Source organism: Diceros bicornis, chromosome 2 (genome assembly GCF_020826845.1).
Source record: "Diceros bicornis minor isolate mBicDic1 chromosome 2, mDicBic1.mat.cur, whole genome shotgun sequence".
NCBI lineage: Eukaryota > Metazoa > Chordata > Mammalia > Perissodactyla > Rhinocerotidae > Diceros > Diceros bicornis.
The window spans coordinates 93,011,028-93,038,426 of NC_080741.1; the positions used below are offsets into that span (position 1 = coordinate 93,011,028).

General features: G+C 49.6%; 1 protein-coding gene across 4 annotated transcripts in view; it reads left to right on the top strand.

Moving 5' to 3' along the window:
* EEFSEC (eukaryotic elongation factor, selenocysteine-tRNA specific) overlaps positions 1 to 27,399 on the top strand; it is a 258,417-nt gene that overhangs the window by 117,864 nt on the left and 113,154 nt on the right. For all 4 annotated transcript variants that reach the window (XM_058566950.1, XM_058566957.1, XM_058566966.1 and 1 more), the window contains one exon: positions 887 to 1,051. In XM_058566950.1, the coding sequence (XP_058422933.1) occupies positions 887 to 1,051 (165 nt within the window). The remainder of the gene's footprint in view (positions 1 to 886; positions 1,052 to 27,399) is intronic.

The following is a 27,399-nucleotide window of genomic DNA, read 5'->3' on the forward strand; positions in this document are numbered from 1 at the left end:
AGGAAAATGGTGGTTGATGTGGAAGCATATGGAAAGAATCAGCAAAGAAGGAAAGGCAGAACCACAGACTGAGGGGGCGTCACTGGCTCTTTGGCAGATGTTAGATTGTCCCTCTGTCTCTGCTGGGGGCTTGGAGAAGTGGTCTACCCTCCACCCCCACCAAACAGAGGCAGCTGCCCCTGGGCACAGCCCTTCTCTCCCGCCTCCTTTGTTTTTCCTTCAGTCGCTGTCCTCTTAGGCAGGATGCCAGCTGCTGGAGATACTTGGAAGTACTCACAGCCCTAGGAGGGGAGACAGATAAACAGAGGATCACAAGTGTTAGTTGTGGCGGTAGGGGGCGGGGAACGCAGGCATACAAAAAGGGCAGAAAAGCCCTTCCACAGGCTGTGTCACCCAGGAGAAGGGTGAGGCAAGCCAGCTAGTGAACTTCCAGGGCCTGGAGCAGCTGGTGCCTGGTGTGAGAGGGGAAGTGGCGGGAGATGAGATCTGAATGGTAGCTAGGGGCTAGGTGATGATGAATCTTAAATCTTTCAGGCATCAGGAGGCTGGGAAACCACATGAGGCCAGGGAGCGATGTGACTGAGGGTGTCCTGGAGCAGGCTGCCTCTGCTGCAGTGGGGAGGAGGGCCTGGAGCTTGGCTGTTAGGAGACTGTTTCAGTATACCCAATGGGAGAGGACAGAGGAGGCTTCTCCAAGTGCCCTTCTTCTTTGTGCTGAGCAGGAGCTGAGAGCACGGCAGACGTTTGGAGTGCAATTAGGGAGTTGTCTGTTTCTGATCTCCTGGACCAGCTTGCCCAGTCACTGGTTACACCCTCTGCCCTCCTCTGCCCTGCCCCATTGAGGTCCTCTCCCCGACAGGATGTGGCACCAGCATTTCTTTTCTAGCTCCTGACGTCCCAGATTTCCATCCCAACGAGAGACCCTTCAGGACCGTTCCTCATGTCTGTGGACCACTGTTTCTCCATCAAAGGCCAAGGCACTGTGATGACAGGGACCATCCTTTCAGGCTCCATCAGCCTTGGCGACAGTGTGGAGATTCCTGCCCTCAAGGTCAGTCTTACCTTGTTCTTCCTTTTGGTCTCTCTCTCTAGCAGCAAGAGGTGGGGACAGTCCCTTTGCCTCTCTAGCTGCTGAGCCTGCTGAGCCCGCTCCCTGAGGCTGGCCCAGCTGTCTCTGCTCTGCTCCATCTTCTCTCCTGCCCTGCCTGGATTCGAAAACTACCACTCTCCCTAAGTCTCATAATAACAGCCGTTTATTGGAGGCCTTTGATGTGCCGTGATGAGCCTCCCAAGTGGATACTCTTTATAGGTAGAGAAACTGAGGCTCCAGAAGGTGTGGGGGCCTCAGGATCACATGGTCAACAAGTGAGGGTGCTGTGTGTAAACCCTCCCTTTCTACAAACAACCTGTACCAGGGTGGCAAGTACGTGGGGACTGATTTCTGGGTACCTTTTGCTTAACCATAAGAATTTCAAATTAAACACAATTAGAATCTTGTGTCTCCCAGTCATGTTCTCTGGAAAACATCCAGATGAGTTTCACACTCCTAGTGACCACCAGCAGATGCTGTGTCATCCCTCAGAAGGCCTGTGAAAAGAGTGAACAGCTGGCTGTCTCCCTATCTTCCAGTAACTTCTGGCCTAGCTCTGATTTCAAAGGTGTCCAGTGGCCTTGATATTCCCCTTGTTCAGTGGGCTTTTCTTATGGTTTTAGTTTTTTGGAGAAGAAAAACTTAAAGCCTCCCAGACCGCCCTTCCCCTTCAAGGGGAATAAAGGGTGGGGAACAAGGGATGGTTGGAACTAGGGAGACCTTGCCAGGATTTCTGGTGTCTGGGGAAGTTCTCTAGTTCTCAAGGGAACTGAGAGGCAGGGAAGTAGAGGCACACCCTTGGCCCTCTGTACTAAGCCAAGGATAGTGCCAGCTGCAGGATGTACTCACAGCCTTAGGTGAATGAATTCAGTCTGCATGCTAACTGAGAGTTCTCCCTGGAGGGCTGCGTTGAGACAGAATCTGAGGTTGTCTGGGTCACTAGGTATGTGTCCTCTAGAGAAACAAAACCGAAAGGATGTATGTGTCCATGTGTACAGAGAGAGAGATGTATTTTAAGGAATTGGCTCACGTGATTGTGAGGCCTGGCAAGTCCAAAATCTGCAGGGTAGGCCAGCAAGATGGAGACCCAGAGAAGAGCTGGTTTCGAGTACAAAGGCTGTCAGCTGGCAGAATTTCCTCTTTTTCCAGGGAGGTCAGTCTTTTTCTATTTAGGCCTTTAACTGATTGGATGGAGTCCACCCACATTATGGAGGATAATCTGCTTTACCCAAAGTCTACCCATTTAAATGTTATTCTCATCCAAAAAACACCTTCACGGAAACATCCAGAATAATACTTGACCAAATATCTGGGTACAGTGGCCCAGCCAAGTTGACACATGAAATTCACCACATGGGGGTGGGGGAGGGCCATGACTGCAGTGTCTGCCCTGAGCAAGTAGAGGACAGGGAGCACCTAGGCCATTCCTAGTCTAGGGCAGCCTGGGAGGATATAGGAAAGGGGCATTTGAGGGATGAGAATCAAATCCATGTTGTGGCAGGGACTAAAAGTGGAAATCTTTTTTTTTGGTGAGGCGGATTGGCCTTGAGCTAACATCTGTTGCTAATCTTCCTCTTTCTGCTTGAGGAAGACTGTCCCTGAGCTAACATTGGTGCCAGTCTTCCTCTACTTTGTATATGGGATGCTGCCACAGCATGGCCCAACGAGTGGTATATAGGTCCGCACCTGGGATCCAAACCCTGAGCCACAGAAGTGGAGTGTGTGAACCCAAGCACTATGCCACTGGGCTGGCCCCTAAAAGTGCAAATCTTAGTAAATAAAACACAAAATTATGAAAATAAACATATTTAACAAAGTTAAGATTAGGATAGTGACTGTGTGTTAATTCTTGGCTGGAACAGAGAATGAATCAAATGCTAAATTTCTTTCCATTCCCTGTGCTCACTAAGGCAGACCCCTAGGGGCCACCCTGACCTGTCATCCCTTCTGCCCTGGAGAAGACATGTTCACAGCCTGTGAGAGCAGCTGGGCATAGAAAGGAGGGATCGGAAGAGGGCTCTGTGGGAGATAGACTTTGAATTGTGGGTACTTGAGGCTCTAGAGGGAGGAGAATGTGCTTGATGACAGGATTGGTGGCTGCAATGCAAGCACCAAGGATGTGGGGAGGCTGAGGCAGAGATAGTCACGTTAAGCAGATGGGGGTGTTTGAGTGGAGATGTGACCTGAGGTCTTTGGCTACTCTTTCCCTCCTTATGAAGGTGGAGCTTTCCTATCAGGGTCCCAGTTACTGATCTATAGGACCTGGGCGCGTGGCAGATGCTTGGGAAACATCAATTTAATTCTCCTATTGCTTTTGTGCACCTGTTTGCCCCCAGCCTACTTTCAACCCTCTTGGTATCTCTTGCTGTATAATTCTCTAATTTACTAGTCAGGGAAAGCAGAACTTGTAAGCAATGAACTTGGATATTTGGCTGAGGAGTTTTCCAAGCAAAGTGTGGAAGGTGCAGCCTGGTTTCTCCTTTGCTGCTTACAGTAAAATGTAAGAGGAAAGGAATGAATTGAGGAAGGAACTGTTAGCAAAAGGGAGCCAGTGCTTGATGATTTGGAAGATTCTCGGCGTATCCAGATTCCAAAGGACACTAAAGGTAGGAAATGCACTTTGAGAAAGCATGCTCTGGAGACAGGCCACAGGTGAGGCTGGACAGCCTGTGCTAAAGAGATTTGGTGTGTGACTCATGGATCCAATCAAACATCGCAGCAGAAGCCAGGAAGAGAGATACCTGACAAAATGAACAAGAAAAAAATGTGATGGGACTTCGAGGATTCTACGTGTAGGAAGTAGCCTGATAGAACTACGCAGCTACAGACACGTGTTATCCTTCAAGAAAAAGGAAGAATGACTGGCTCCAAGGGCAGAGCTGTGGATGCAAAGGTAGAGGCCAGAGAGGCCAGCCCAGAGGCAGAGGCCAGTGGAGCCTCTGTGCTGCCAGAGGGTGGAGGATCAAGCCACAGAGGGTCATTCTCAGGCCTGGAAAACTAGTGGAATTTGCTCTGCTGGGTTTCAAACTTGCTTGGGACCAGTGACCTCTGTGTTTTTTACATTTTCTCCCTATGCCTATATTTTGAAAGCAGATAACTTGTTTTCTAATTTCACAGGTCCACAGGTGGAGAGACATTTTGCCTCAGGATGGATCATACCGGTATCAGCCATGCTTAATTAGTTGACTTAGATGATGAGATTTTTGAGCTGATGAGATTTAGATGAGATTTTGTACATAGAGTTAATGCTGTAATGGGGTGAGAATTTGGGGATGTTGGGATGGAGTGAAAGTATTTTGCATGTGGGATGGATGTGAAGTTTTGGGGACCAGAGGGTGAACTGTAGTGGGTTGAATTGTGGCCCACAAAAGATGTGTCCACCCAGAACCTCAGAATATGACCTTATTTGGAATAAGGGTCTTTGCAGATGTAATTAAAGTAAGGATCTCAAGGTGAGATCATCCTGATTAGAGTGGGCTCTTTATCCAGTCACGAGTGTCCAGTGGCACATAGTTTCACAGAGAGAAGGGCATGTGAAGCTGGAGGCTGACACTGGAGTTAAGCATCCCTAAGCCAAGGCACACTGATGGTTGCCTGCAGCCACCAGAAGCTAGGAGAGGTGTATGGCAAGGATTCTCTCTCAGAGACTCCAGAGGGAAGCAACCCTGCTGACACGTTGATTTGGACTTCTAGCCACCAGAACTGCAAGAGAATAAATTTCTGTTGTTGTAAGACACCAAGTTTGTGGTAATTTGTTATGGCAGCCCTAGGAAACTAATATGGGTTTTGGATGGAAAGGACTGAAGTCAGAAAAAGCCTTGATTTTTTTCTAATCTTGGGCAGCTCCCTTAACTCCCCTGAGCCTTGACTTTCTCATGAGGAATCGCAGCCCCCAGCTCACCCTCTGGGGTTGCTGTGAGAGGGACAGGAACGGAATCCACGGTAGCACTGAGAGGCATCACAGGTTAATGGTGGAGTCAGAACTGTTGCATACTGATGGCCAGACCTGCTCATTGCTGTCTTTCCTGTAATTCCCATCTGACAGCTGAGAAAACCTAGGCTCAGGGGTGTTAAGCAATGAGACAGCAGAGCGAGCATTTGAAGTCATTTGTCCAGCTCCAAAGACCAGGCTCTGTCCAGTGCCCCCGCTGTCTGTGGAGCTGCTGAGGAGACCCTAGGGCCAGTGGCGTTTCCTCTCCTGGGGCAAACCGTTCAACCTTCCGAGCAGCTTTGTAGGTGAGCCGGTGTGCCCTGTTGAGGCCTCTTCTGGACCACGGAGCATATACATATAAAGCAAATTTCAGAAGCTCCTGAGGTTCAGAGTGGCTCACCTCCCCTCACCCCTGCCCTCCACTAACCATAATTGGCGACTGGTACCTATCGGGCACTGGGGACATTGCTGGGCAGGAGCTTTAAACTAGATGGCCCTCTTCCCAAATCCAGTGACATCCCTGTTAGATTTCACTAATCGTCTTGGACACATCTGACCACTTGACCTCCCTCAGAGGAGGGCATAGCCATTCCAAATAAACAGTGGCATTCTCCTCCTGGCCAGGGCCGGCCCGCCGGAGCCTGTCAGACCCCGGCCCCGATTTCTGCTGGAACGTCCGTTCCCAGCTGGGGCCCATTAGCTGATCAAGGAAATGTTGGGGAACAGGGAGTGAAGGAGAAAAGCCACATCCCATTTAGGCCTCAGAGTGGCTTAAATGCCGGACGTCCTGAGATTCGCTGGCCTTCTGCTCAGGCCTTTTGGCTCTCTCGATCCTCAGCCTGGGAACTCCCTCCAGTAAGATTTTATCTTGGGATTTTAGGCTAGTGATGTTTCCACTGGTGATTGGCTATCAGGGTTGTTAACGCCAGAAACTGTCAGAGCCACAGATGTGCAGAGACAGCAAGCCTGGGGAAGAAAGAGCAGTCTGTGATTCAGAGGGACGCAGGACTGTGGCCACAGGCAGGTCTCTCAGCTTCTCTCTGTTTTGCTGATTCGCCGTGAACTTAGAGGAGCCCTGTGTGCTCGCCTCTGTCCAGGGCTTTGGAAGGGGGCGTAGTGGCGTGGCGCCGACTAGGAGGTCGAATGGAAAGGTCCCAGCACCTGGGAGGCACACAGTGCTAGTCAATACTCTTGCTCTTCGTGGTTGCATCCAGTATTCCTCTCCTGTGCCCTTTCTGTGCTGGTCCAGAAGCAGTAAATGGAGGGCAGTTTCCTGGTTGTAAGGACACAGTTCTTTTCAGGGCTACTAAGTGAGTTATTGAAACGGAAATATGCTTCACAGCCCCGATGGTCCGCTGTGAATCCAAGTCAGTGTTCTGATAATGACGATAAACATTATTAGATATATGTGGATACCTGTTTAGTTGATAAAACTTTTAGAGAAAAGTTCAGAATTTGATAGCATATTCCTCCAAATCAAGTCTATATTCAGATTTATTTTCCTTGTTATTAAAAGCCCCCAGAAAGGAAAACAAAAATCTTACATACTCTTAGGCGTTGTTACTTTCCCCTCTGCCTCTGCTCTTGGAAGCAAGGGTGAGATGAGACTAGACAACTGAAAGAATCTATTTTCTTGCCCCAAGAAGCTGCAGTGAACTCTTCCTGATCTGCCCTGCCCCACCTCCAGCGACCCTCCTCCTCTTCTCCTTGTTTCTCACCTGGAAGCCTTTGCAGGGCTGTCTCCCATACTTGGAGCTTGGTCTCTTTCCTTGGGAATCCCTTTGTGCTTTCCCAGCGTGGCTCAGGCTTCACTCACCTTTGGGTGGTCAGCTGCTCCCTCCCGGGTGTGCTCTCAGTGGGCACTCGTGCACTGCCTGGCACTGTCTTGTACTGTGTCTCTATGCCTGCGCCTCCCACTCTCTAACGTTGAGGACAGAGGCTGGATCTCGTCTGACTCCGCTCTCAGTGCCCATCCCAGGGCTTGGCCCAGAGTAGGCCCTAGAAACTATTTCAAACAATAGGAAAAGCCAATAAAGCAAATAAACATTTTGTTTTTTAGTAGGATTTTGCTTCAAAATATGTAATTAATGACCTTGGAGGGTATGTTTGGAGTAGCTGCTCCCCCCTCCCCCATGGGCCCAGACTCAGAAACCTGTGTCCAGGCAGCTGGCCGCTTCATGTTCTGACTGTCTCCTCTTTGAGGCTTGCGTCTTGCTGCTTCACTTATGAGTAGCACTGGAGATGATCCTGTGTCCCAGTGCGGCTTCATTTTCGGGGAATGATTGTATATCAGGTGCCCCGGGCTACCAAGCTGGCTTCCCGTGGGAGCCACGTGTGGAAATCAGTTCTTAAGACAGCTCCCTCTGCTTCTGTGCCTTTTATCTAGAAATGTAAAGCGTGGTCTTCATCCTTAACCATTTCTTGTTTCAGAAGATATGTAAGGAAGGAAAGCTTTTTGTGAATTCAGTATCTTCAGGGTTGTTGGCTTTGCTGGTGGAAATTCCTGGGAGTCTGCTCTCTGTACCTGCATGTCCTGTGTGCCAGGGGCACGGAGCTGGGGCTCCTCCTTGGCCCTGATGGAGCTGACAGAGCGGAGGGGGATAGGGAAGGAGAGAAGGGAGTGAAGAAGATCAGTAAGATTTTGGAAGAGCCGGAGGGAGGTGTTGTGTGCCTTTGAGCAGATCAGCCTCGCTCAGTGTCCTGCTTCAGGAGGGCCTCTGCCGTCAGGCCCTTGCCCTCCCGCCCCGAGCACTGCTTTGATTCAGCCTCCCGTGGGGATGGCTGCCACACCCCAACTCCCTTCCCTGCCTCAGCGCCAGCCCATTGATGGCAGGGTCTTTGTAGAGCCAGATTGTATCCTGCTTGTCTGCTGGTGGGTCCTCCTCAGCTCCAGGATAAATTCTAAAGTGCTTTACGTGGCACAGAAGGCAGATCATGGTCTCACCTTTGTCACCCCCAGCCTGTTTCTTATCCCAGAGCCACGCAAGATCACTCCTGCTCTCAGTGTATTAGGCAAGATTCTAGTTGCAGGTGACAGAAACCTAACTCAGACTGGCTTAACATGATAGGGGCTGTATTGGCTCAGTTACTGAGAAGCGGGGGTGGGGTGGGGGTGCCTCCCTCCAAACCTGTTCTGTGAGGGCCAGCCTCTGTGGCCCAGGCCCTGCAGCCCTAGCTTTCCATTTCTGGTTTTTTTTTTTTATTTTTTAAAATTTTTTGTGAGGAAGATCAGCCCTGAGCTAACATCTGCCAATCCTCCTCTTTTTGCTGAGGAAGATTGGCCCTGAGCTAACAACCATGCCCATCTTCCTCTACTTTATATGGAACTCCGCCACAGCATGGCTTGACAAGCGGTGCGTCGGTGTGCGCCGGGGTTCCGAACCTGCGAAGCCTGGGCCGCCGCAGTGGAGCACGAGCACTTAACTGCTGCACCAGCAGGCCGGCCCTGCATTTCTTCCTCCTCACGTCCAGGATGTAGTGGGCTATATCTTTGTGGTTAGCTCCCGAAGTCCATTCTACTCAGAGGATGGACCCCATCAGTGGGGATGCCCCTCCCCTGCCAGTGACTGGCCAATGAGATTGAAGGGATGTCTCCTGGGGGGCTGGGGAGAGGTGTCCAAGCTTCTAGGAAATTAACCCAAAAAAAGACAACCTTTCTTCTGCCACTGGACATTGAAGTGGGGAGAGTCGTGATGCCTGGACTTGAGGGGGTAAGCAGCCCTCTTGTTACCAGCCTGAGGAGGAGGCCAACTCATCTGGTCATGCTTCGTGTTTGTTTTGAGCCTTGTGCCCAGGTCTGTGTGGGCAGGTAGAGTCCCACTTGGGCCCAGATTGACCTGCAGCCCTCCCAGCCCTTTTAGGGGACTCAAGTGCCTGAGACCACACATACAACCCTTTCCCAGCCTGACCAGGTGCTTCTCCTGAAGCAGGACCAGGCACTGCCCCTCTGTAGCTACCTGCTAACTAGAGCTGGACAGACACCTTAGGATCCAGCCTCTCCTCTGCCCACCTCGAAGCCTGAGTATAGGCACCCCTACTGCCCAGATGTGCCCCGCCCTTTACAACCAAGGGGCAGTATAGCAGGGAGGTGAAGAGCAGGGCTTTGAGACCTGCTCTGCCTGGCTTGGCACCCCACATGCCAGCTCTGTGACCACAAGCAAGTTACCTAACTTCTCTGTGCTTCAGCCTCCTCGTGTAAAGTGGGGGTGGTAATATTACCTTCATCAAGGAGTTAGCATGAGGATTAAATGGGTAAAGCGTCTTATTTAGTGCCCAGGTCAGGGTGAGTGCTCAGGGACCCTCGGCTGTCCCTGCCTCCACAGGAAGCCCAGTGCCCCTGATGTCCTGGCCAGCAGCCTTCTGGCTGGGTGATGAGCAGACATAGCAGTGGCTAGCGTTGGGTAGGAGGGGAGTATAGCTGGCCTCCAGACATCCTCTGAGGAAAGTGTGGACCCTGGCTCGTGGTGGACTCAAAGACCCACAGAGTAGCCGTCACCTTGCCGTCACCCTGCAAGTCATCGTGTGAAAATCCCTCTAACGTAAAAGCTTCTGAGTGAAATTAAGTTAGTGTATTGTTTCAAGGAAGAGACAGTGATTTGATTAAAAAGAGCACCTCTGAGTGCTCTGGCATGGCCTAGGCCCTGTGCCAAGGCAGTCCCTGTCAATGTGCCCTGCAGGAGCCCAGGGACTGGGGTCCTGGGTGTGAATGTCCAGCTGTGTGACCATGGGCAGGTCACTGCCCTCTGTGCTGCCAAGCCACCTTCAGAGGGAAGAGAGAATAGTCCTCATGTGGCAGCGGTTCCTCCAGAGGGCCTTAGGCAGCTGCTCTCACAGTGTATTTACCCTGTAGCGGTCAGGTGAGCCTCACGGGGAAGTTCTTACTCGGCCCCCGTGGAACTGGCACAGGTTCTGGTGCAGTGGGGCTGAGATGAATGTGTGCTTGCCAAGACTTCTGGGATCCTGTAGTTGCCTCCTTGGCTGTGGGCTACAGCCAGTATGACGTGCATGCATGTCATCGTAGGGAGTGGAAAATGTGAGCTGGCAGCAAGACTGAGAACTGGCAAGACCCAGAACACTTGGGGCCCGAGGGGATTCCTCTCAGGAAGTGGGAGCCCAGCCAGGGTCAGAGCACCAGCTGGAAGCAGCCTTGCTGCAGAAAGTGCTCGGTCAACAGGCAGCTGACTGGTGCTAGGCTGAGCCTGGTGCGAGCATGGGTGCTGCTCAGCCCACAGAGGAGTGTTTGGTCTTTGGCCTGTATGAGGCCCATTGCCTTCTTTCTGTTTGGAAGCAAGTTCTGGTTCCAACAGAAAGTGTGGCCGTGCAGGTCCTCTGTGACCAGGCAGGTTGCACACCCATAAAGTGGGCCCGTTCTACAGCCTTCCCAGAGTGCTGTTGGTGCATCTCCTGTCAGGCCAGGCACTGGAAGAGATCAGAACCCAGGCTTGGGGAGCCTGCAGTGGGGGTGGGTGGCTTAGGGGTGGTGGGCAGGCAGGCAGCCATCCCCCCATGTGGGGAAGGTGCTGAGTGAGATTGGCTTCCAGAGTGCAGGGGGGAATACCTGAGAGAGCTTCCAACTCTGCTCCCCAGACGGGGTATTGAAGCTGAGTCTCAAAGGATGACAGAGGGCTTTGCCAGGGTGTTCCCAGCAGAAAGAATAGCATATGGTAAAGCCCACAGGGGAGAGAAAGCCTGGTACGTCTGAGGGAGTCACGATGTTCACTGAGGTGGAGATGGGAGGAGGAATGGGCAGGAGGTGGTTTGTGATCTCCAGAAGATCAGCAGGAGAGCTGGGCTTTGGGCAGTAGGGAGGATGTTCTGAAGGCTGCCTCTGGACGAAGAGACTCCAGCTGGAGTCACGTCCCATGGTCATGTCCCGTGTGGCCTGAGAGCATTCCTTGTCCTGTTGGGGAGGCACTGTAGTACCCAGAAATTAGGCTTGGGAGAGCTCTTCCAGGGATCCTAATGGGTCACCACTGTCCCCTCGTTCGCTCCTTCCTGCTCAGCCAGCTGTGGGCACTGGTGCCCTGCTCCTCTACTAGCCCTGGGCTCTGGTTTGTCCCAGGTCTTTTCTTGCCCTGGACACCCTTCTGGGCTTGGTCCCCAGGCTTGGTCCCTGCCCCGTGCCCAGTGTTGGGGATAAATCTCTCATGCAGCCTCTGCTCCTGCCCTTCCTCCCCTTGACAGTGGAATGCAGGGCCTACCAGGGTCTAACCCATTGTTTCTTACATTCAAGGGCGGGTGAGGGTGGGCTGTTCAGAGTCACCTGGGATGCTCATTAAAAATTTGTGGTCCCACTGCAGGTCCCTGAATCCCAGTCAGCAGGAGCCAGGGGATTAATGTTTGTACCAGTTGTCTGAGGTATTCTTATTATCTGGCAATTTGAGGAAACCCTGGGCTGGGTTTGGGCTCTTGAGTTGGACAGACCCAGTTCACATCCTGCTGCGTGCTGTGCGGTGCTGGTGTCACCTCCCTGCACCTTAGCGTCCACACCTGCACAGTGAGGAAGTGTGAGTTCCAGGGCCTGCTGCCAAGGTCACTGTGAGAAGTAGGTGGAGATAAGGATTTCCCATAACATGGCCAGCATATTCGTTCAGCATGTATCACTGAGCACCTGCTGTGGTCCAGCCGCTAGGCCAGGTCGTAAGGTAGATGGTGAATGAGGCAGGTCACATTTCTATTCTCACAGAATTTTCCTTCCAGCAGTAGGGTATCAGCAAATAAATGACCTGACGTACCTCATAGGGAAGTGACTGAGAAGAACAGGGGTTGGGGCTGCATTAGGTCAGGAAAGCTCTCTTTGAGGGAGTGGTGCTGGGCACATGCAGCCGCTGTGAGGGATGGGCGGGCTGTGCAGTGGAGGGACGGGCAGGAGCAGGTTGTCCAGGGCTTTGGAGGCCACGACCAGGATCTGGGTCTCACTCTGAACCCAGTTAGAGCTCAGTAGGCGTCAGCTTCCTTTCCCCTTGCCTGAAGGAAACAGTGCCCGGCTGGCCGGGTTGCCCCTTCCAGCCCCTCTGACTGGGCACCTCAGGGGGAGGCAAGCCAACCTGCAGCCTGTGGGGGGCGTCTGTGATGAGCACCCTAAATGCCCCGGCACCCTCTGGGTGTCTGCTGTAATCTTTTTATTTTTCTTGTCAAAGGAAAGTTGAGTGTTTCCTGAGTGCTCATAAAGCCAATGCACCACTTAAACTGGATATTTATAATCCTTTCTTTTATGAAATAAAACAATAATAAAAATACCGTAAACATTGGTTTAATTGTTCACAGGCTTCAACTTGTAATAATCACAGGGAAAGGGCAAGTGAGATGACTTATTAAAATAAAGGCACTTGCCTACCTTTGAACTTTTGCTAAAATGCCTTATTATAACATGTTCTTGTTTAAAAATAAATTCCAGCCATTCAGAGTTGGGTTTTTTTTTTGTCTATTCAAAAGTATTTAAATGAGATGATTCTGGGCAAGGGTAATTCAGAGAGTCTGAGCCAGCCTTTGTGGGACTGAGCTGTCTGTAACACAGCTGTAGCCCCTGCCCCCACCAGACCGCCACCTCCTTGGCTTGTTGTTAGTGACCGGTGTTTGGTGTTTGTGAAGACATAAACAGGGATGTGTAGATCAGGATGAGTCCCCGATCTGTATAATCTCGTCTGCCTGCCCGCCAGCCTCATCGCCTGGCATTCTCCTTGCCTACACACATGCACGTGTATAATTACAGCCTGAGGTAGGCCCTTTTCGGGACAGGGTAGAGTTCTTGGAGAGCAGATAGCAAGGGGGCTGACCTAGGCTGAGGGTCAGAGCAGGCTTCTGGGATCTAAAGGAGGAGGAGGACTTTTCTAGGGGAAGATGAGCTGAGGCATGGGTGTAGAAAGTGTTCCAGGCAGAGGGAACGCAAGTGCAAAAGGCCCTGTGGTAGAGACAGCTTAGTGAATCTGAAGACCTGAAGGAAAGAAAATAGAGATGGGTGAGGGGTGCTATAGAGGTGGGTGGGAGCAGACCACAAAAGGGCTAAAGATTTTAGTCTATTTTAGTAATGCAGGTGGTTTTGAAGGGTGGAGTGGAGCGGTGTGTGCATTGTGTGTGTGTAGATATTTATTTGTGTTGGAGAGACAGACAGTATGGAGAATGGATTCAGCAAGGGCCAGGGTACCTTTCTGGGGCTCAGTTAGGAGGCTATTGCAGTAGTGCGGGCAGATGGAGGTGGCAGTGCAGTGGACTTGGGGATCCTGAGAAGGTGGGATTAACAAGGCCTGGTGGTGGAGTAGATGTGGGGAAGAGGGAGAGAGAGGCATGTCCAAGATGACTGCCAGGTCTCTAGCTTGAGTAGCAGGCTGGGTGGTGGAGCTGTTACTGAAAGGCGGAGCCCTGAAGCGTCTGGGGGTGAGGGTGGAGGCCGGGTGGGGAGTATGTGTTGGGTGTTAATAAGTTTGAGGTGTTTGGGGGGCATCCAGATGGAGAGGAGGTCTAGGAGGCAAGCTGATGTAAGGGGCTAAAGCTCCGAGAGGTTTGGGGGAAGACAGGAGTTTGTGAGCTCTTGGTGTATCCAACCTTTGCAGTTAGGGCCTCTGGCGAGGAAAGATAAGAAAAGTTAAAAAGCAGGCTTCAGCTGTTTCTTCTAAGGTTTTATTTCTGATGCTTAAAGGCTCCCAACCCTCCTCTTGTTCTTGGCTTGAGGCCTTCCCAATTCTGAAAGGTGAGCCTCTGGGTAGCTCCGGCTTCGGCATTTTAGGATCGAGGGAGGTATTTCTGGGGACGTTGGCCTTCTTTAAGATCACAGACAACCTGGGCCAGCTTTGGGAGGAGCTGCCCTGGCCTGGCCCGGTGCCAGTATTGGTCTGCGAAGCAGCCGGCAGCAGGGGGAGCAGGGAGGGCAGTGCCGTGCCCCCAGCCTCTGCAACGCTGCCTCTGCCGCCACCGCCAAACAAACGGGGTGACTGGGCGGAAGGTCAGGAGTTTAAAAGCTTGTTTTATTCAAGACGGGGGTAAGAGACAGGAGGGGAGTGCACCGGTTTTATATGTGGATCCTGGTATTTTCTTTTGAGTTGGGGCGGAGAGTGGTTGGGGCAGGGAGGGAAGGCAGCCCGCCAGAGGGAACTTTGCCAAGCAGAGCGCCGCTAATGCAAACCATACGGCAGCGGCCCATCTCCTGGCCTGGCTTAATGCAGTCCTTCTTGCCGCTGGGCGGGTGGGCGGGCAGGCAGGAAGGCAGTCTGGGCAGTGGGCCGCTTAACCCTTTCGGTGCTGGGCGCCAGCAGGCCTCCCAACCTCAGCACATTGAGGTTTGGGCCCGATGATTCTCAGTCCCGGGCATTGTAAGATGTTTAGCAGCATCCCTGGCCTCTACCGCCTAGATGACAGTAGTACATCCCCCTCAGTTGTGATGACCAAAAATGTCTCCAGACATTCTAAATGTCCCTGTTGAGAACCAGGTGGCCCCACTCAGCTGCCTGGCCCTGGCCTGGGCTCTGACTGGCCTGCAGCCTTCAAGGTGCCTTCTCTTGACACACCACTGCCTTCTGTGGGGCATTGACAGGGGCCAAGCACGTGTGGGACATTTTCTCAGGAAGGAGGTGGCCATAGGGTCAGAAGGGAGACACGACTTGCCCAGGGGTTGCATGGCTGGCAGGCGGCAGAGCTGGGGCATGAACTAGCATTTCCCCTGGTCCAGATCTCCTTGTGTACCCTCCCTGCACTCTCCAGGCACAGTCTGCTGGGGACCAGCGGCCCTCTGCTCACATCAGAGTCTCTGGTTGCGAGTGGGAGTTGTGAAGCCTGCTTCTTCCTTGCTTCCTAGAAGGACTAGTTACTGAGTCTGTTTTCCCGCCTTTTCCAAGTGTGGCAGCCCAAGCAGACGTGCACAGGGTGTCTGCTGCAGTGCTGTTTAGGCTGTGAGCAAATGGAGACAAGCTCAGTGTGCAGCGATGGGGCTGGGTATACAAACTGCGCAGTGCCACGCAACTGTTGAAGAGAATCACGTAAATGTAAGTGGAAAGACTACCGCCAGAATCGTCAGATCCATGAGGGCAGAGATTCTTGGCGGTCTATTCCTAGGCCCTTAATAAATATTTTGTGAGTAAATAGGATACATATATTGTTAAGTGCAAAAGCGAGTCTCAGAACAATATGTATGATTAGGTCCCATTTATATAGGAAACTGTGGACATATGTTTGTATATAAATGCATCAAAAAAGATCTGAAAGGAGACACAGCAAACTGTGAATAGCGGTTACATCTTGGGGGAGTAAGGGAAAGTAAAATTTGGGGGCTGAAAGAGAGCTTTCATGATTTAGGTGGTGTAATTGGTATTTAAATCTTTTGCAACGAGCTTGTATTCATCTGTTTCTTGTGTGGCTTTTATGAAAGAAAAAGTACAAAGAATCAGAGAAAGAGCAACTTTTGTCCTACCTTCCCTGCTTCTCTCTCACCTCCCTCGGGCCCTGGAAAGCCGTCTCTGCTATGAAGGCCTCTGTGTAGGGAGGCCCAGGGACCGGCCTGGCAGTGCCATGTGGGAAGGTCACCTCCTCCTCAGAAAGCCGGAGCAGCTGCTTGTTCCTCACCCTGCAGCATGGTCTGCAGTCACCTGGACCTTCTGCGTAGACGCCGGGCCTGCTGGGCCTCAGCACAGCTCCTGGCACCCCTGCCCTTCCCTCTGGCCTGCTGTGCCCGAGTCTCCCTCAGCAGGTGGCACGCTTCCCGCCTCTCATCCCCTCACCAGCTGTTTTCACTCATCTCTCTCAGGCTTCAGCCCCTTTTCCCCCTCCTCACTCTTTCTCTCCACACTGCCTCTCAGAGATGCACAAAGGTCTTGTTTTTTTTTTGGTGATACTTTTTTTCTTGGTGTCCTGTTGCCTCCTGCACTTTAGCATATACAGATACTTTTGTCCCTTTTACAAAAACTGCCATCTTTCCTGATCGCATCCCCGGAAGACCAGATACACCGCTTTCATTCACCCACTCAGCCTCAGCCTTGGTGAACTGGCCTTTGTGCCATGATAATGATGAGCTTCTGCTTATCAAAAGTCTACTTTGTCTCAGGTACCATAGCAGCTGCTTTTCTCTCGTGTCCCCACAACCCCAGGGGAGATGCATTTACTCCCCCTATTAACAGGTGAGGAGAAACCAAGGCCCAGAGAAGTTAAGTCACTTGTCCAGGCTCACGTATTTTAGATGTAGTTCTGGCTGCAAAACGTGTGTACTCTTCACCTGGCCTGGGGCCTGTCTTGTGAGCCTGTAACAGTTTGTAACATCCTTGGAGCCATCCGCTGATTTGAGCCCTCCATGTCCCAGCTTTCTTCAGCTGCTGCGGGGGTCCTTGGGAGTGACCCTGCCCCTGCCAGCAGTGCCCGGCCTCCGGCTCTGCCGGCCTTCAGAGTCATTCTCGGTCTTAGCTGAATCTGTAGGGCCTTGAGAGAGGAGGCGTTTGGTGTGCTGTAGCCTGGGTTCTGTGGCCAACTCCAGCCCGGGTGTGGTAAGAGCAGCTGTCTCAGAAATGTACTTTGTGGACAGATATAAGCTGTGTGTGTGGCTGTGTGTGTGGGGTTGAGGGGAGGAGGGAGTGAGATAGTGAAGAGACTGGTCCCTTTGAAGGATCTAGAACCTCAGGAAGCTAGGCAGTAGAGAGGCTTGGACCTGACGACAGGAAGTTCTCAGAGCGTTTCACTGTGGAAACATCAGGATGGAGAGGAGTGTGCAGGGCTGGGTTTGAGTCTTCCTGAAGGGACTAGGAAGGGCAGAGCTGGCGGCTCAGAGTCCATTGTGCCCCTCTGGGAGCTCCCTTCTGCTTAGTGACATGGAGCCCCTGCTCTTGGAGCTCTCTGTGGCTTTTCTTGTGAAACCGTTCAGGGACCCTAAGTGGCCTCTGTGAGAGGTACTCGGGTGTCATCCTGTGGGCCCAGTGCCAGGCTTTGTGCCCTATTGCTTGCTGTGGGGCCCTGGGCCAGCAACTCCAGCCCTGTGATCCTAAGGGTTTTGTGGTTCAGGGTGGGTGGAGGAAGCCAGTGAGTTCCATTGGCTTAGTGGTGGCAGTGGGTCCGAGGCAGGCCGTTGCAGACCTGGTTCTGTCTTGGCCGTTGGGCATGAATGGATTTCTGACAGGAAATGCCTTGGGAACTTAACCCTCTCACTGAGCGGGGAGTCTGAGACTCTCCCACGGCACAGAGCCCCAGGCGGCCCACCTGCCCTTGTTGTCACCTGCCCAGCAGGGCCCACTGGAGGGGGCTGCAGCAAGGATGCCTGGCTGCAGCGGAGGGAGGGGGCTCTGCCCTCTCCTGCTGTGAGCAGAGTTCTGGCCTCCTGGCCCTGACTCGTGGTCTGATCCTCTGACCTGAATGAAATGCCAGTGACCAGTGGCGGGAAGTGGGCGGCCTGTGTTGTTCCAGGCCAGGAGTGCATCAGCTCCAATCTCCTTCCCAGCTGCCGGCCTCGGTTCACGGGGAGCCCTCTGAGGGGCTTTTTGATGTGCACCATGGATGTTTGGCTTGACCAAGTTTGTTTGCTTAAGCGTTACTCTTGCCAGTTCATTCGGACCTTCTCTTTCTTTTAAAAATATGCTGCTTGCCAAAGGTTATTTTGGATCTGTTTTTGTTTATCAGGTAGAATTGTTCCAGCTCAATTGAAAGCAGACCCACATGTTGACACGCACTTGAGCTGCTCGCCAGGGCACGCGCACACATGCACACGCCGCGTCTGTGGAGAATCGTCCAGGGCCCTAGGACGCACACAGCTTATGAGTGGGGTCTGGGCAGCTGCCCCTTCCACTGGGGCTTGTAGCTTGAAGATTTTCCTCCTCTAGGTGCTGGCAGTGGAAGGACTTCAGGTGGGGAGAAACTAGGGGCTGTTACCTCTTGGGAGAGGCAACCTGGTAGGTTCAGTGGAGCTCTGGGATTAGGCTGGCTTGAGTGGAACCTCGGCTCTGCCGTGGCTCTCTGTGGACCTGCCTGCTCTGGGCCAAGACTTCCTACTCTGGGGCCAGCTCACCCCACCGTATAGGCCCACTGTGAGGACTCCATGCCAGATGTGGGTGACGGTTCTGGGAAGCAAGCAGGGCTGTCTGCAGTCAGCAAAGGGCAAGGGAGTGGATTGTGGGGCTCTGTACATGTGGTTTCCATTTAAGTGAGTGGCCTTCTCTTGTGGATGCAGTTGGGTGCTTCCTGCCAGACCTATAGTGAATTTCTTCTGAAAATGCATCTCTCTCTCTCCATCGGACCTGCTGTGTGCGTGCAGGGCTGTTCAGAAAGCCCTTCTGGAGCTAACTCTCCTAACTCTTCTTGGCCGCTGGGCCCCATAGTACCTAGAAGGCACACAGAGGGATGGTGGTAAAGGTTACCCTCTTTTCTATCCCAGGCCGGCAGCCTGGGGCTACTGGTCCAGCTCAGCATCTCCCTGAAAGGGGTCACTGTGCCCAGAGGGGGGAGTATCTTAGCTCGTTGGTGTTTGATCACTATAATAGAGACCAACTCAAGTGGATATACGTAACAAGAGGGAATTTATTTGCTTGCGTAGCTGACCAGTCAGTGTCCTCCTGCTGTAAGCACTACTAGGTCTAGGGCCTGAAGGCTGTTAGGACTTAGTCTCCTTCCTTTTCTTGACTTAGCTCTGCACCAGGTGGTTTTACCCTCAGGCACCCGCTCCTTGTGGGAGCCGTGGGCAGCCCAGGGTAGCGATGTTTGAGCTTATGTTCAGCCTCTCCTTCCTAGCAATGCTGAACAAGGCCTGGGATCCCCAGGACTCAGGTGCCACCATCAGAGACCTGGCCAGTGGGGCAAGCCGGGCCCTGCTGCACATGGGCAGTCTGTACTTTGGCAGAACTGGGTACCCTGGGCTGGTGACATCTGTGTGATGCTGACATCACCCCTGGCCTGCAGAAACTCGTATTCTGTTTCCAGTCTTAGACCAACGAAGGTGTCCACCTTGGGGGATTTGGAGAAAGCTTCATTTCTCCCCAAATGGTAGGGGAGAGACTCACATTTTAATATTTTCTTCAGATTTAAAAAAAAAATAAGTACTTGTCATTAAAAATTCAACACTCCTGAAAAGGATGTAAAAATGACCCCCAGTCCCCCTGCTGAGAGAAGCACTGACACCCTTTGTCAGCATGCCTCCAGGCAGCTCCAGTGAAGTGCAGGCCCATGGGTACAGGGTGACACCAGTGGACTCATAGTATGCACGCTGCTGCATCTCCTCTGCCCCCCGCCCCCCCCCCCACAACCTGGACATCGTGCCTTGTTAATAAAGAGATCAGAGAGTCAGGAAGCTGACTGTAAAGCACAAAAGTAATTATGTTTTATCTGAGTTTGGGAATCTTTCTAAAATGTATTTTATACTCCCCTCTTTCCTCGAGCTACACAGTTCTTCCTAGAATACTGCATATAATTTCATCTTTCTTGATGACTCAGCTCATTTTGGTGAACCAGTTGATGTTATAGGATTGGAGCTGTCAAAATGTATGGTCTGTTTGCTCCTGTAAATAGCTCCATGCAAATAGGCCCTGGAGGGCCGTGGTGGCCTGTCCAGTGGGAGGGGGTCTGGGCACTGTGCAGGCCACCAGGGCTTCTTCCCTGGTTACAGGAGCCTCACATAGGCCAGGAAGTGAGCAGAGGGTCCAAGTGGGCATCTGTGCACTCTTAGGGTTGCCTGATGAAGGGGAAACCCTCTTTCTATTTGCCTTTACCCTGAGAGCAAGGAGAAGCACTCTAGGGTTTTAAATGGAGGAGGGAGAGAGGGGAAGGTGGGGGAGTAACCACTCTCCTGGGTAGAGGTCTGACTGGAGGAGCCTAGAGTGAGTGTGGGGAGCTGGCTGGTCCAGGTGAGGGATGATGATGGTTTGGTCTAGGGCGGTGTTGGGAGAGAGAGCAGGCTGGGTTTGAGATATACCTAGCATACAGTAAGGCTTCGTGATGCATTGGATACGGGGGAGGAGGAAGAGGGAGGGGTGATGGGCGACTCCTGGATTTCTGATTTGGGTGACAAGATGAGAGGTGGTGCTGAGGATGCAGGAAGACCAGGTGTGGGGGGAAGAAGGTGCACCTGGCATGGGGGCTGTGGTGCCTGAATGACATCTGGGTGGAGAACACAGTGCTCAGTAGATGACGTCTGGAGCGGGAGTCATCCTTGGTTGCAGGTCACTGAAGTTGTGGGGTGGGATGATATCAGCTGGAGAGTTTAAGAGGAGGAGAAGGCCTTGCTTTTTGAAGAATTGTGACATGCTGGGCAGAGGAGGACAAGCCTGTGAAAGAGAGGAACTGGCCAGAGAGGCAGGAGGAGAGTGGGAGAGCTTGTGGGAGTCCCTTCCCTCCCCCTCCTTCCCCCCCTCCTCCCCCCCTCCCCCTCCTCCTCCTCCACTCCACATCGTGTCCACTTCCTCTGTCCCACATAGGATCCTCTGCATTTGGTCCCACCCTGTCCCCACCGTGTGTGCTTACCCACTCCCTCCCAATCTACAGCGTGTTCTCGAAAGTTGAGCTGTGGCTTCCTTCCTCGCACAACCATGTGGACACCACCCCAGCTCCCCCAGCACATTTAGCCAGCTCCTGTCCGGCCTTGAGGCCACTTCACATCGTCCTGGAAAATACCTGGCCCCCAGCCCTGGGCCTGCCCCTTTCGTGACCGTTCCCAAATCTGTGTAGTACTTCTGTGTGTTACCTGTACTGTCATGTTCTTCATGTTAGTTTAGCCAACACACTGTTAAAAATTTTAAATTTATTTAAAAAGGGAACTCGATAATATCTGTGAACTCTGAGTTTGCTCTGCCAGTTATATTCTTTTCTATCTGGAATTTAATATAAATACTTCTCCTGCATGTTTGTATTCACAAATAATATGTAACATTGTTTTATATGTTTTAAAGCTATGTGTAATTGGTAACATCCTATAATATATCCTCCTCCAAGCTTGCTCTTTTCGTTCCACATTAGAATGTTGAGGTTTATCTTTGCTGATATGTATATTTTTAGTTCATGAATTTTTACTGCTGTGTGGTGTTCCATTATGACTTGACTACAGTTCCTTTATCCATTCTTTTCTTGATGGACATTCCCATAGCATTTTTGCACCCTTCTCTTTTGGCTCTTTCACACACTAGTTGTCTGTTTGGTGTCTGTCTCCACCCTCTACGTCCCCACTGGAAGCTCCTTTTGGGCAGAGCCAGTGTCTTGATCAGGGTGTGGTGTGGGGGGAGGGGGAGTGAAGCTTCACTTCCTTGAGAGAGGAGTATCTATATAAATTATTTGGAATTTTTCTTTATGGGAGATTTGTCTCTTCTCACCGTTTATTTATTTAGTATATATTTTTATCTGTGTGGACCATGGATGTATATTTTATACTTGGGGTTATAACCCAGTACATTATTTTGCTACTCAAATTGTCCAACCTTGGCCACTGGGAGCTCTTTCCGGCTGGCTCCCATGTTCCCTTGACATGCCCCCGTTCTTTTGCCTTTTGAGCACTTCCTTACTTTCTGGCACCACAAGATGTTCCAGGGTCATCTTGTATTGTCCCTGCCCAGCCCTGGAATCAGCTATTTCTCCAAGGAGCGCTGTTCCTTTTATTGGGGAATGGTAATAGAAACCACGATCTGGATCTGGTGTGCTCGTTGCTATTGGGGTGTCATTGCTTCTAGGCCGTTTCAGCAGACAGAGCTGGGAGAGGTATGTGGGTATACTGACCCCCCATACTTACACATCTGTAATTATATAGACACAGGTATATCTATTTGTCTCTGTAGTCAAGCGACATAGGAGTTCCTACTGATGTCTCTGACTCTAATCAAGTACACAGGGTTCATTCTAGCCTTCCCTCCTTGCTTGTCTGTACCTTCCCCCTCCAGCAGTGACAAGCCTGGCTCTGGCCACCCAGAGCCACTTACTCATCTGCTCAGCCTCCATCACCTGCACAACTTTTGCTAGATGTGAACCCATATTCCAGGGGTCGTTTTTGACTGCAGTCGTCCGCAGGTTCCTGAACACCTGAGCTGTGGCAACAGGAAGGTTGCTGTTCATGCACACATTTTGAGGAGTGAACCCTGAGACCTAGTTGGACAGATAAAATGGTGAAATATCCTTCTTTACCCTGGATTGTGAATTGGGAGTCCTTCTTGCCGTCAGGCTAAGGAGGAAATGAGATTGGAAGGAGAAGTTCAGATTGGAAGGAGTGATGCAAATGAGAGGGGCTTGTTGGCTTGGGGCTGCCAGGGACTGGTGGCCAGGCTACCCAGAGGCAGTGCACCGTGTGCGGAAGGCGTGAGATCAGGAATGGAGCCTGGGAGCCCTGGGGGCCTGGGTCCCAGCACAACAAATCACATGCATTAGGAGAGATTGAGGAGGCTACGGAGGGGGTGGAAACCATTTAACAGCTGCACCTCTCTTCCTACTAGCCGTGGCTTCCTCAGGCCTCAGCGGGCTCTGAGTTGTTGCTATGGAAAGCAGGCCTAGCTGTAACCAAAGGAGGAGGGAAGCGGGTGGAGGGCTGCAGTGGGAAAAAACCCCAGAGGCTGGCCCACCTGTGGCTAGGCAGGGGAAAGTCACCCCACGGGCCAGAGGCATCCAGGGGCCAGTGGGGACAGATTCCCTCTTGGGTTACAGCCAGATGGGATTCAGTAACTACAGCATTTAACTTAATTTTTTAATTGTTAGAAAAAATAGGTCATAACATTCTAATGACAGGAAAAAAAAGTCCAAACTATACGAAAGATGTAAAGAATGTTTCCCACCCTTGTACTATTTCTAGTTTCTTTCCAAAAATAGTCTGTGCACGTTCAAGCATATCCATGTACACTCCCTACCCCCTATTTTTTCTTTATATTAATGATACCATAATATATACATTGTTTTAGACTTTGTTTCTTTTTCCCCACAAGAACTCTGTCTTAGAAGATGCTTCCATGTGAGAACAGGTGGATCTGCCCTTTTCTTCTTTACCACTGCTGTAGTGGTGGTTCAGATGCGCTGTACTGTCGTTCGTTCATTTATAATAGTCTTCTGGTGATGGGCACTTCTGTTGCTTCAGATCTTTTGCTTGACTTTTCTATTTCTTGTCTTAAAGTGTAAATTTATGGTGCAGGTGCTTTTTTCAATTACTTTGGGTAAGTGACTTTTGGTTTGTAAAACATTTTCACGTGATTTCTGGGAGGTGGCTCTGGCAGATATTCCAAAGACAAAAATCGAGGCTCTGAGAAATGATGTTTTGCTGAATGGGAACCTGAACCTGGGTCTCCTAACTCTACATCAGTGCCCTTTTCACTGTCTTCTAGACCTGAGGGAGAAAGAAAGTGTGAATTCATACATAAGTCATATGTGCCTGAGTTGAAGACTGGGTTTCTGCCTTTATTAACAGTGATCTGCAAATCAGTGGGCTATGGATGGAGTTGTCACTGAGGTGACTCATCTCTGGGACCCTAGCATAGGACCAGGCCCAGAGGAGGGATCAGGAATCCTTTGCTGAACAAATGTGTACCCCTGGGCCTCAGGATTTGGGGCACACTGTGACCACTGGCTTCAGGAAGTGCTCATAGGATATGGCGATCTTCTGGTGCATTGAGGTTGGAGTGGAGGGCCGGTACCTTATACTTCTCAGGTGCAGGTATTTATTTCACCACCAGAAGTCTCCAAATGGAAGTGTTCTGCCCCATCATTGTAGTTTAAGCAGGGTTTCTGTGAGAAGAGCAGCTCAGATGCCAGATCCTAAGGTCTACACTATTGGACTAGGCAAGTGTGGACAGCTCAGGCATTCTCCAGGGGTTTAGTAAGTTATTTGTAGCCAAGGGATCTCCTGTTTAAAACGTTCGCAGTTCCTCTTGGGTCCATTTGTGCCTGAATCCATGGGGCTGTCCAGGGAAGGTGATTGTGATTGTCCTTGAAATGGTGGCTTTTTCAGTTGGAGTAGCGACCTGCAAAGGTCAGAGGTCAGAGTCTGGCAACGGGAAGGGGTGATGAGGATATGAGCTCATTTCCTCGTCAGTGCAGGGCAAATGCTCCTTAATTCTTTCCCGCACGTTTTCCCTCCTGAGGCGGCTGTGCCGTGGCCAGTTGGGCCCCTCTAAGAAATGCTGCCGTTTTCTCTTGGTCTCTTGGTCCCTTGGTCCCACCAGTCAGCCTCCAGAACTTCCCCTGGCAGCCCGAATGCTGGCCCCAGGAGAAGTTCCCAGTCTGGGTGTTCCCCCTGTATAAGAACCAGTTCACAAAGACCTGGAGGCCACTGTCATATCTCACGCCTTCCTTTCTGCATCCTGCACATTCTCAGTGTCTTTCAGAATCTTTCCAAGATGCAGGTTCTAGAGCTGGATCACAGACTCAAGTGCCCTTTGGGGTCTTTGGGCCTGGCAGGGGCCAGATGGAGGGAAGCAGCACACAGGAAAAATTGCACTTTTGTGCCCTGTGTAAGTAACGGAGACCTCGGTGCTCCAAAGAGCTACTGCTCACCTCAGCTCTGTATGGGAATGTAGAGCGGGCGTAGCCAGATCTTGCCATTTTTAAAGAGAAGCTGGAAATCTGGATTTTCATGTGAAATGTCCCGTTTTAAAATGTAGGCTCAAGGTTTTTTGTCACACAGTATGGGTCAAACAAAACCTGTCCGCAGCCTGGATCCTGCCATTGGGCTACTGTTGGGACCTTTGCTCACTGCTCTGCACTGCCCTGTAAGCCATCCTTCTCTGGAGGCTTCTTGCTGCCTTGCTGTGGGGCCACCAATATGGTAGATAGACATGCAACTCACGTGGTGATGTGCTTGTTGGCCATGTAATCATCTTCCTTTTGAAATGACTGCTCAATTATTTGACACATTTTTCTATCAGGTTGTTTATCTTATTGTTGATTTGTAGGCCTTCTTATATATTTAGGGGTACATGTCCTTTGTCAGATAACATGTATTGAGATTATTTCTCCCAGTCTGTAGCTTGCATTTTCATTTTCTTAATGGTGTCTTTTCGAGGTTTTTAATTTTGATGAACTTTGTTTATTTTTTTTTGGTGAGGAAGATTGGCCCTGAGCTAACATCTGTTGCCAATCCTCCTCTTTTTGCTTGAGGAAGATTGTCACCGAGCTAACATCTATGCCAATCTTCCTCTATTTTGTATGTGGGATGCCATGACAGCATGGCTTAATAAGCGGTGTGTAGGTCCTCACCTGGGATCCAAATGTGTGAACCCCAGGCTGCCGAAGCGGAGCGTACAAACTTAACCACTGCAGCACTGGGCTGGCCCCAATTGGCTTGTGCTTTTTTTTGGTCCTCTGTAAGAAATCTTTGCCTTTGCTTACCCCAAGGTTAGGAAGATATTCTCTTATGTTTTCTTCTGGAAGCTTTATAGTTTTAGCTTTTGTGTTCCATCCCAGATTAATTTTTTATAGTGTGAAGAAGGAATTGAATTTTTTTTATCATATATTTAATTGTTTCATCACCATTTGTTGAAAAGATTTGCCCTTCCAATTGAATTGCCTTGGCATCTTTGTAGAAAAAATTCAAGTGATGAATATTTGTGGGTGTATTTCTGGACTCTGTTCTGTATTATTGATCTGTCTACTTTTATTCCAATCTTATACTGTCTTGATTACTGTAGCTTTACAGTGAATTCTGAAATCAGGTAGTCTGAGTCTTTCTTTTTGTTCTTTTTAGATATTGTTTTGGCTCTTCTAGATCCTTTGCGTCCATATAAATTTTCAAATCAACTTAATTTCTTTTTTTAAAAATATATGTTGGAATTTTGGTTGGCATTGTGTGGAATCATAGAACACTTTGGGGACAATTGACATCTTATAAATATTGAGTATTCCAATCCATGAACATGGTATAGCTTTCCATTGATTTAGGTTTTTAGTTTCTCTCAGCATTGTTTTGTAGTGTTAAGTGTAAAGTTTTGCATACCTTTTATTAAATTTATTACTAAGTATTTTATTTGATGCTATTGAAAATGATATTTTTTATTTTCCAATTGTTTGCTGCTATTGTATAGAAATAAAATTGGTTTATGTATTTTGATCATGTATCTTGCAGTCTTGCTAAAATCACTCACTAGATATAGTACTTCTTTTGTGGCATCCTTAGGATTTTCTGTGTAAACAATTGTGTCATCTGGAAATATAGTCCTTTCTACCCTTTTTGCATTTTTTTTTCTTGCCTTAATTTCACTTGCTAGGAAACCCAGTACAATGTTGAATAGAAGTGGAGAGAACAGATATCTTTGCCTTGTTTCTGATGTTAGGGGAAAGTGTTTACTGTTCCACCGGTAAATATTATGTTAGCTGTGGGCTTTTTTCATATATATTCTTTATCAAATTGAGGAAGTTCCTTTCTCTTCCTAGTTTGCTGAAAGTTTTTATCATAAATGAGTGTTGACAGATATTAGCTCAGGGCCACTCTTCTCAAGAAAAAAGGGGAGGATTGACATTGGATGTTAGCTCAGGGCTAGTCCTCCCTTCCCCCCCCAAAATAAATAAATGAGTGTTGAATTTTGTGGAGTGCTCTTTCTGCTTCTATTGAGATGATCATATGGTTTTCTCCTTTATTTTGTTAATGTGGTAAGTTACATTTATTGAATTTTGAATGTCAATCCACCTTGCATTCCTAGAATTAATCCTATTTGTCATGAATATTGTCATTTTTGTATATGGCTGGATTTGATTTGCTAACATTTTATTTAGCATTTTTATGTCTATGTTCAAGAGATATGTTGCTCCATAATTGTCCTTTCTTATCATGTCCATGTCATATTTTAGTACCTACTTTATTCTGGCCTCATAAAAAGAGTTGAGAAGTTTCTATTCTTTTTTTAATTCTCTGGAAGAATTTGTGTAAAGTTGCTATTGTTTCTTGCTTAAAAGTTTGGCATAATTCGCCAGTGAAGCTATGAGGGCTTGTAGTTTTCTTTATGAGAAAGCTTATAATTGTGAATTTAATTACCTCAATAAGTATAAGACTATTCAAATTCTTATTTGTTCTTATATCATATGTTTTATTGTTATGTTTTTTGAGGAATTAACCTGTTTTAGTCTATTTATTGGCATAAAATTAATCATAATATCCTCTTATTGTCCTTTATGGTTTTGGCATCTGTAGTGATATCCCCTTTCTGATATTGATAATTTGTGGGGTTTTTTTTCCTCTTTTTCTTGATCAGTTTTGCTAGGTGTTTATCAATTTTATTAATCTTTTTAAATTACCAACTTTTGGCTTTGTTGATTTTCCCTCTTGTCCGTTTGCTTCCCTTCCATTGATTAGCCTGTTATTATTTCCTTTTTTTCTACTTTCTTTGGGTTTACTCTGCTGTTCTTTATCTAGCTTCTTGAGATGAAAGCTTAGATCCTTAATTACCAACCTTTTTTCTTTTTCTAATATATAATTTAGAACTATAAATTTTCCTTTAAGTACTACTTTAGTTTTATCCCAATGATATGTCTT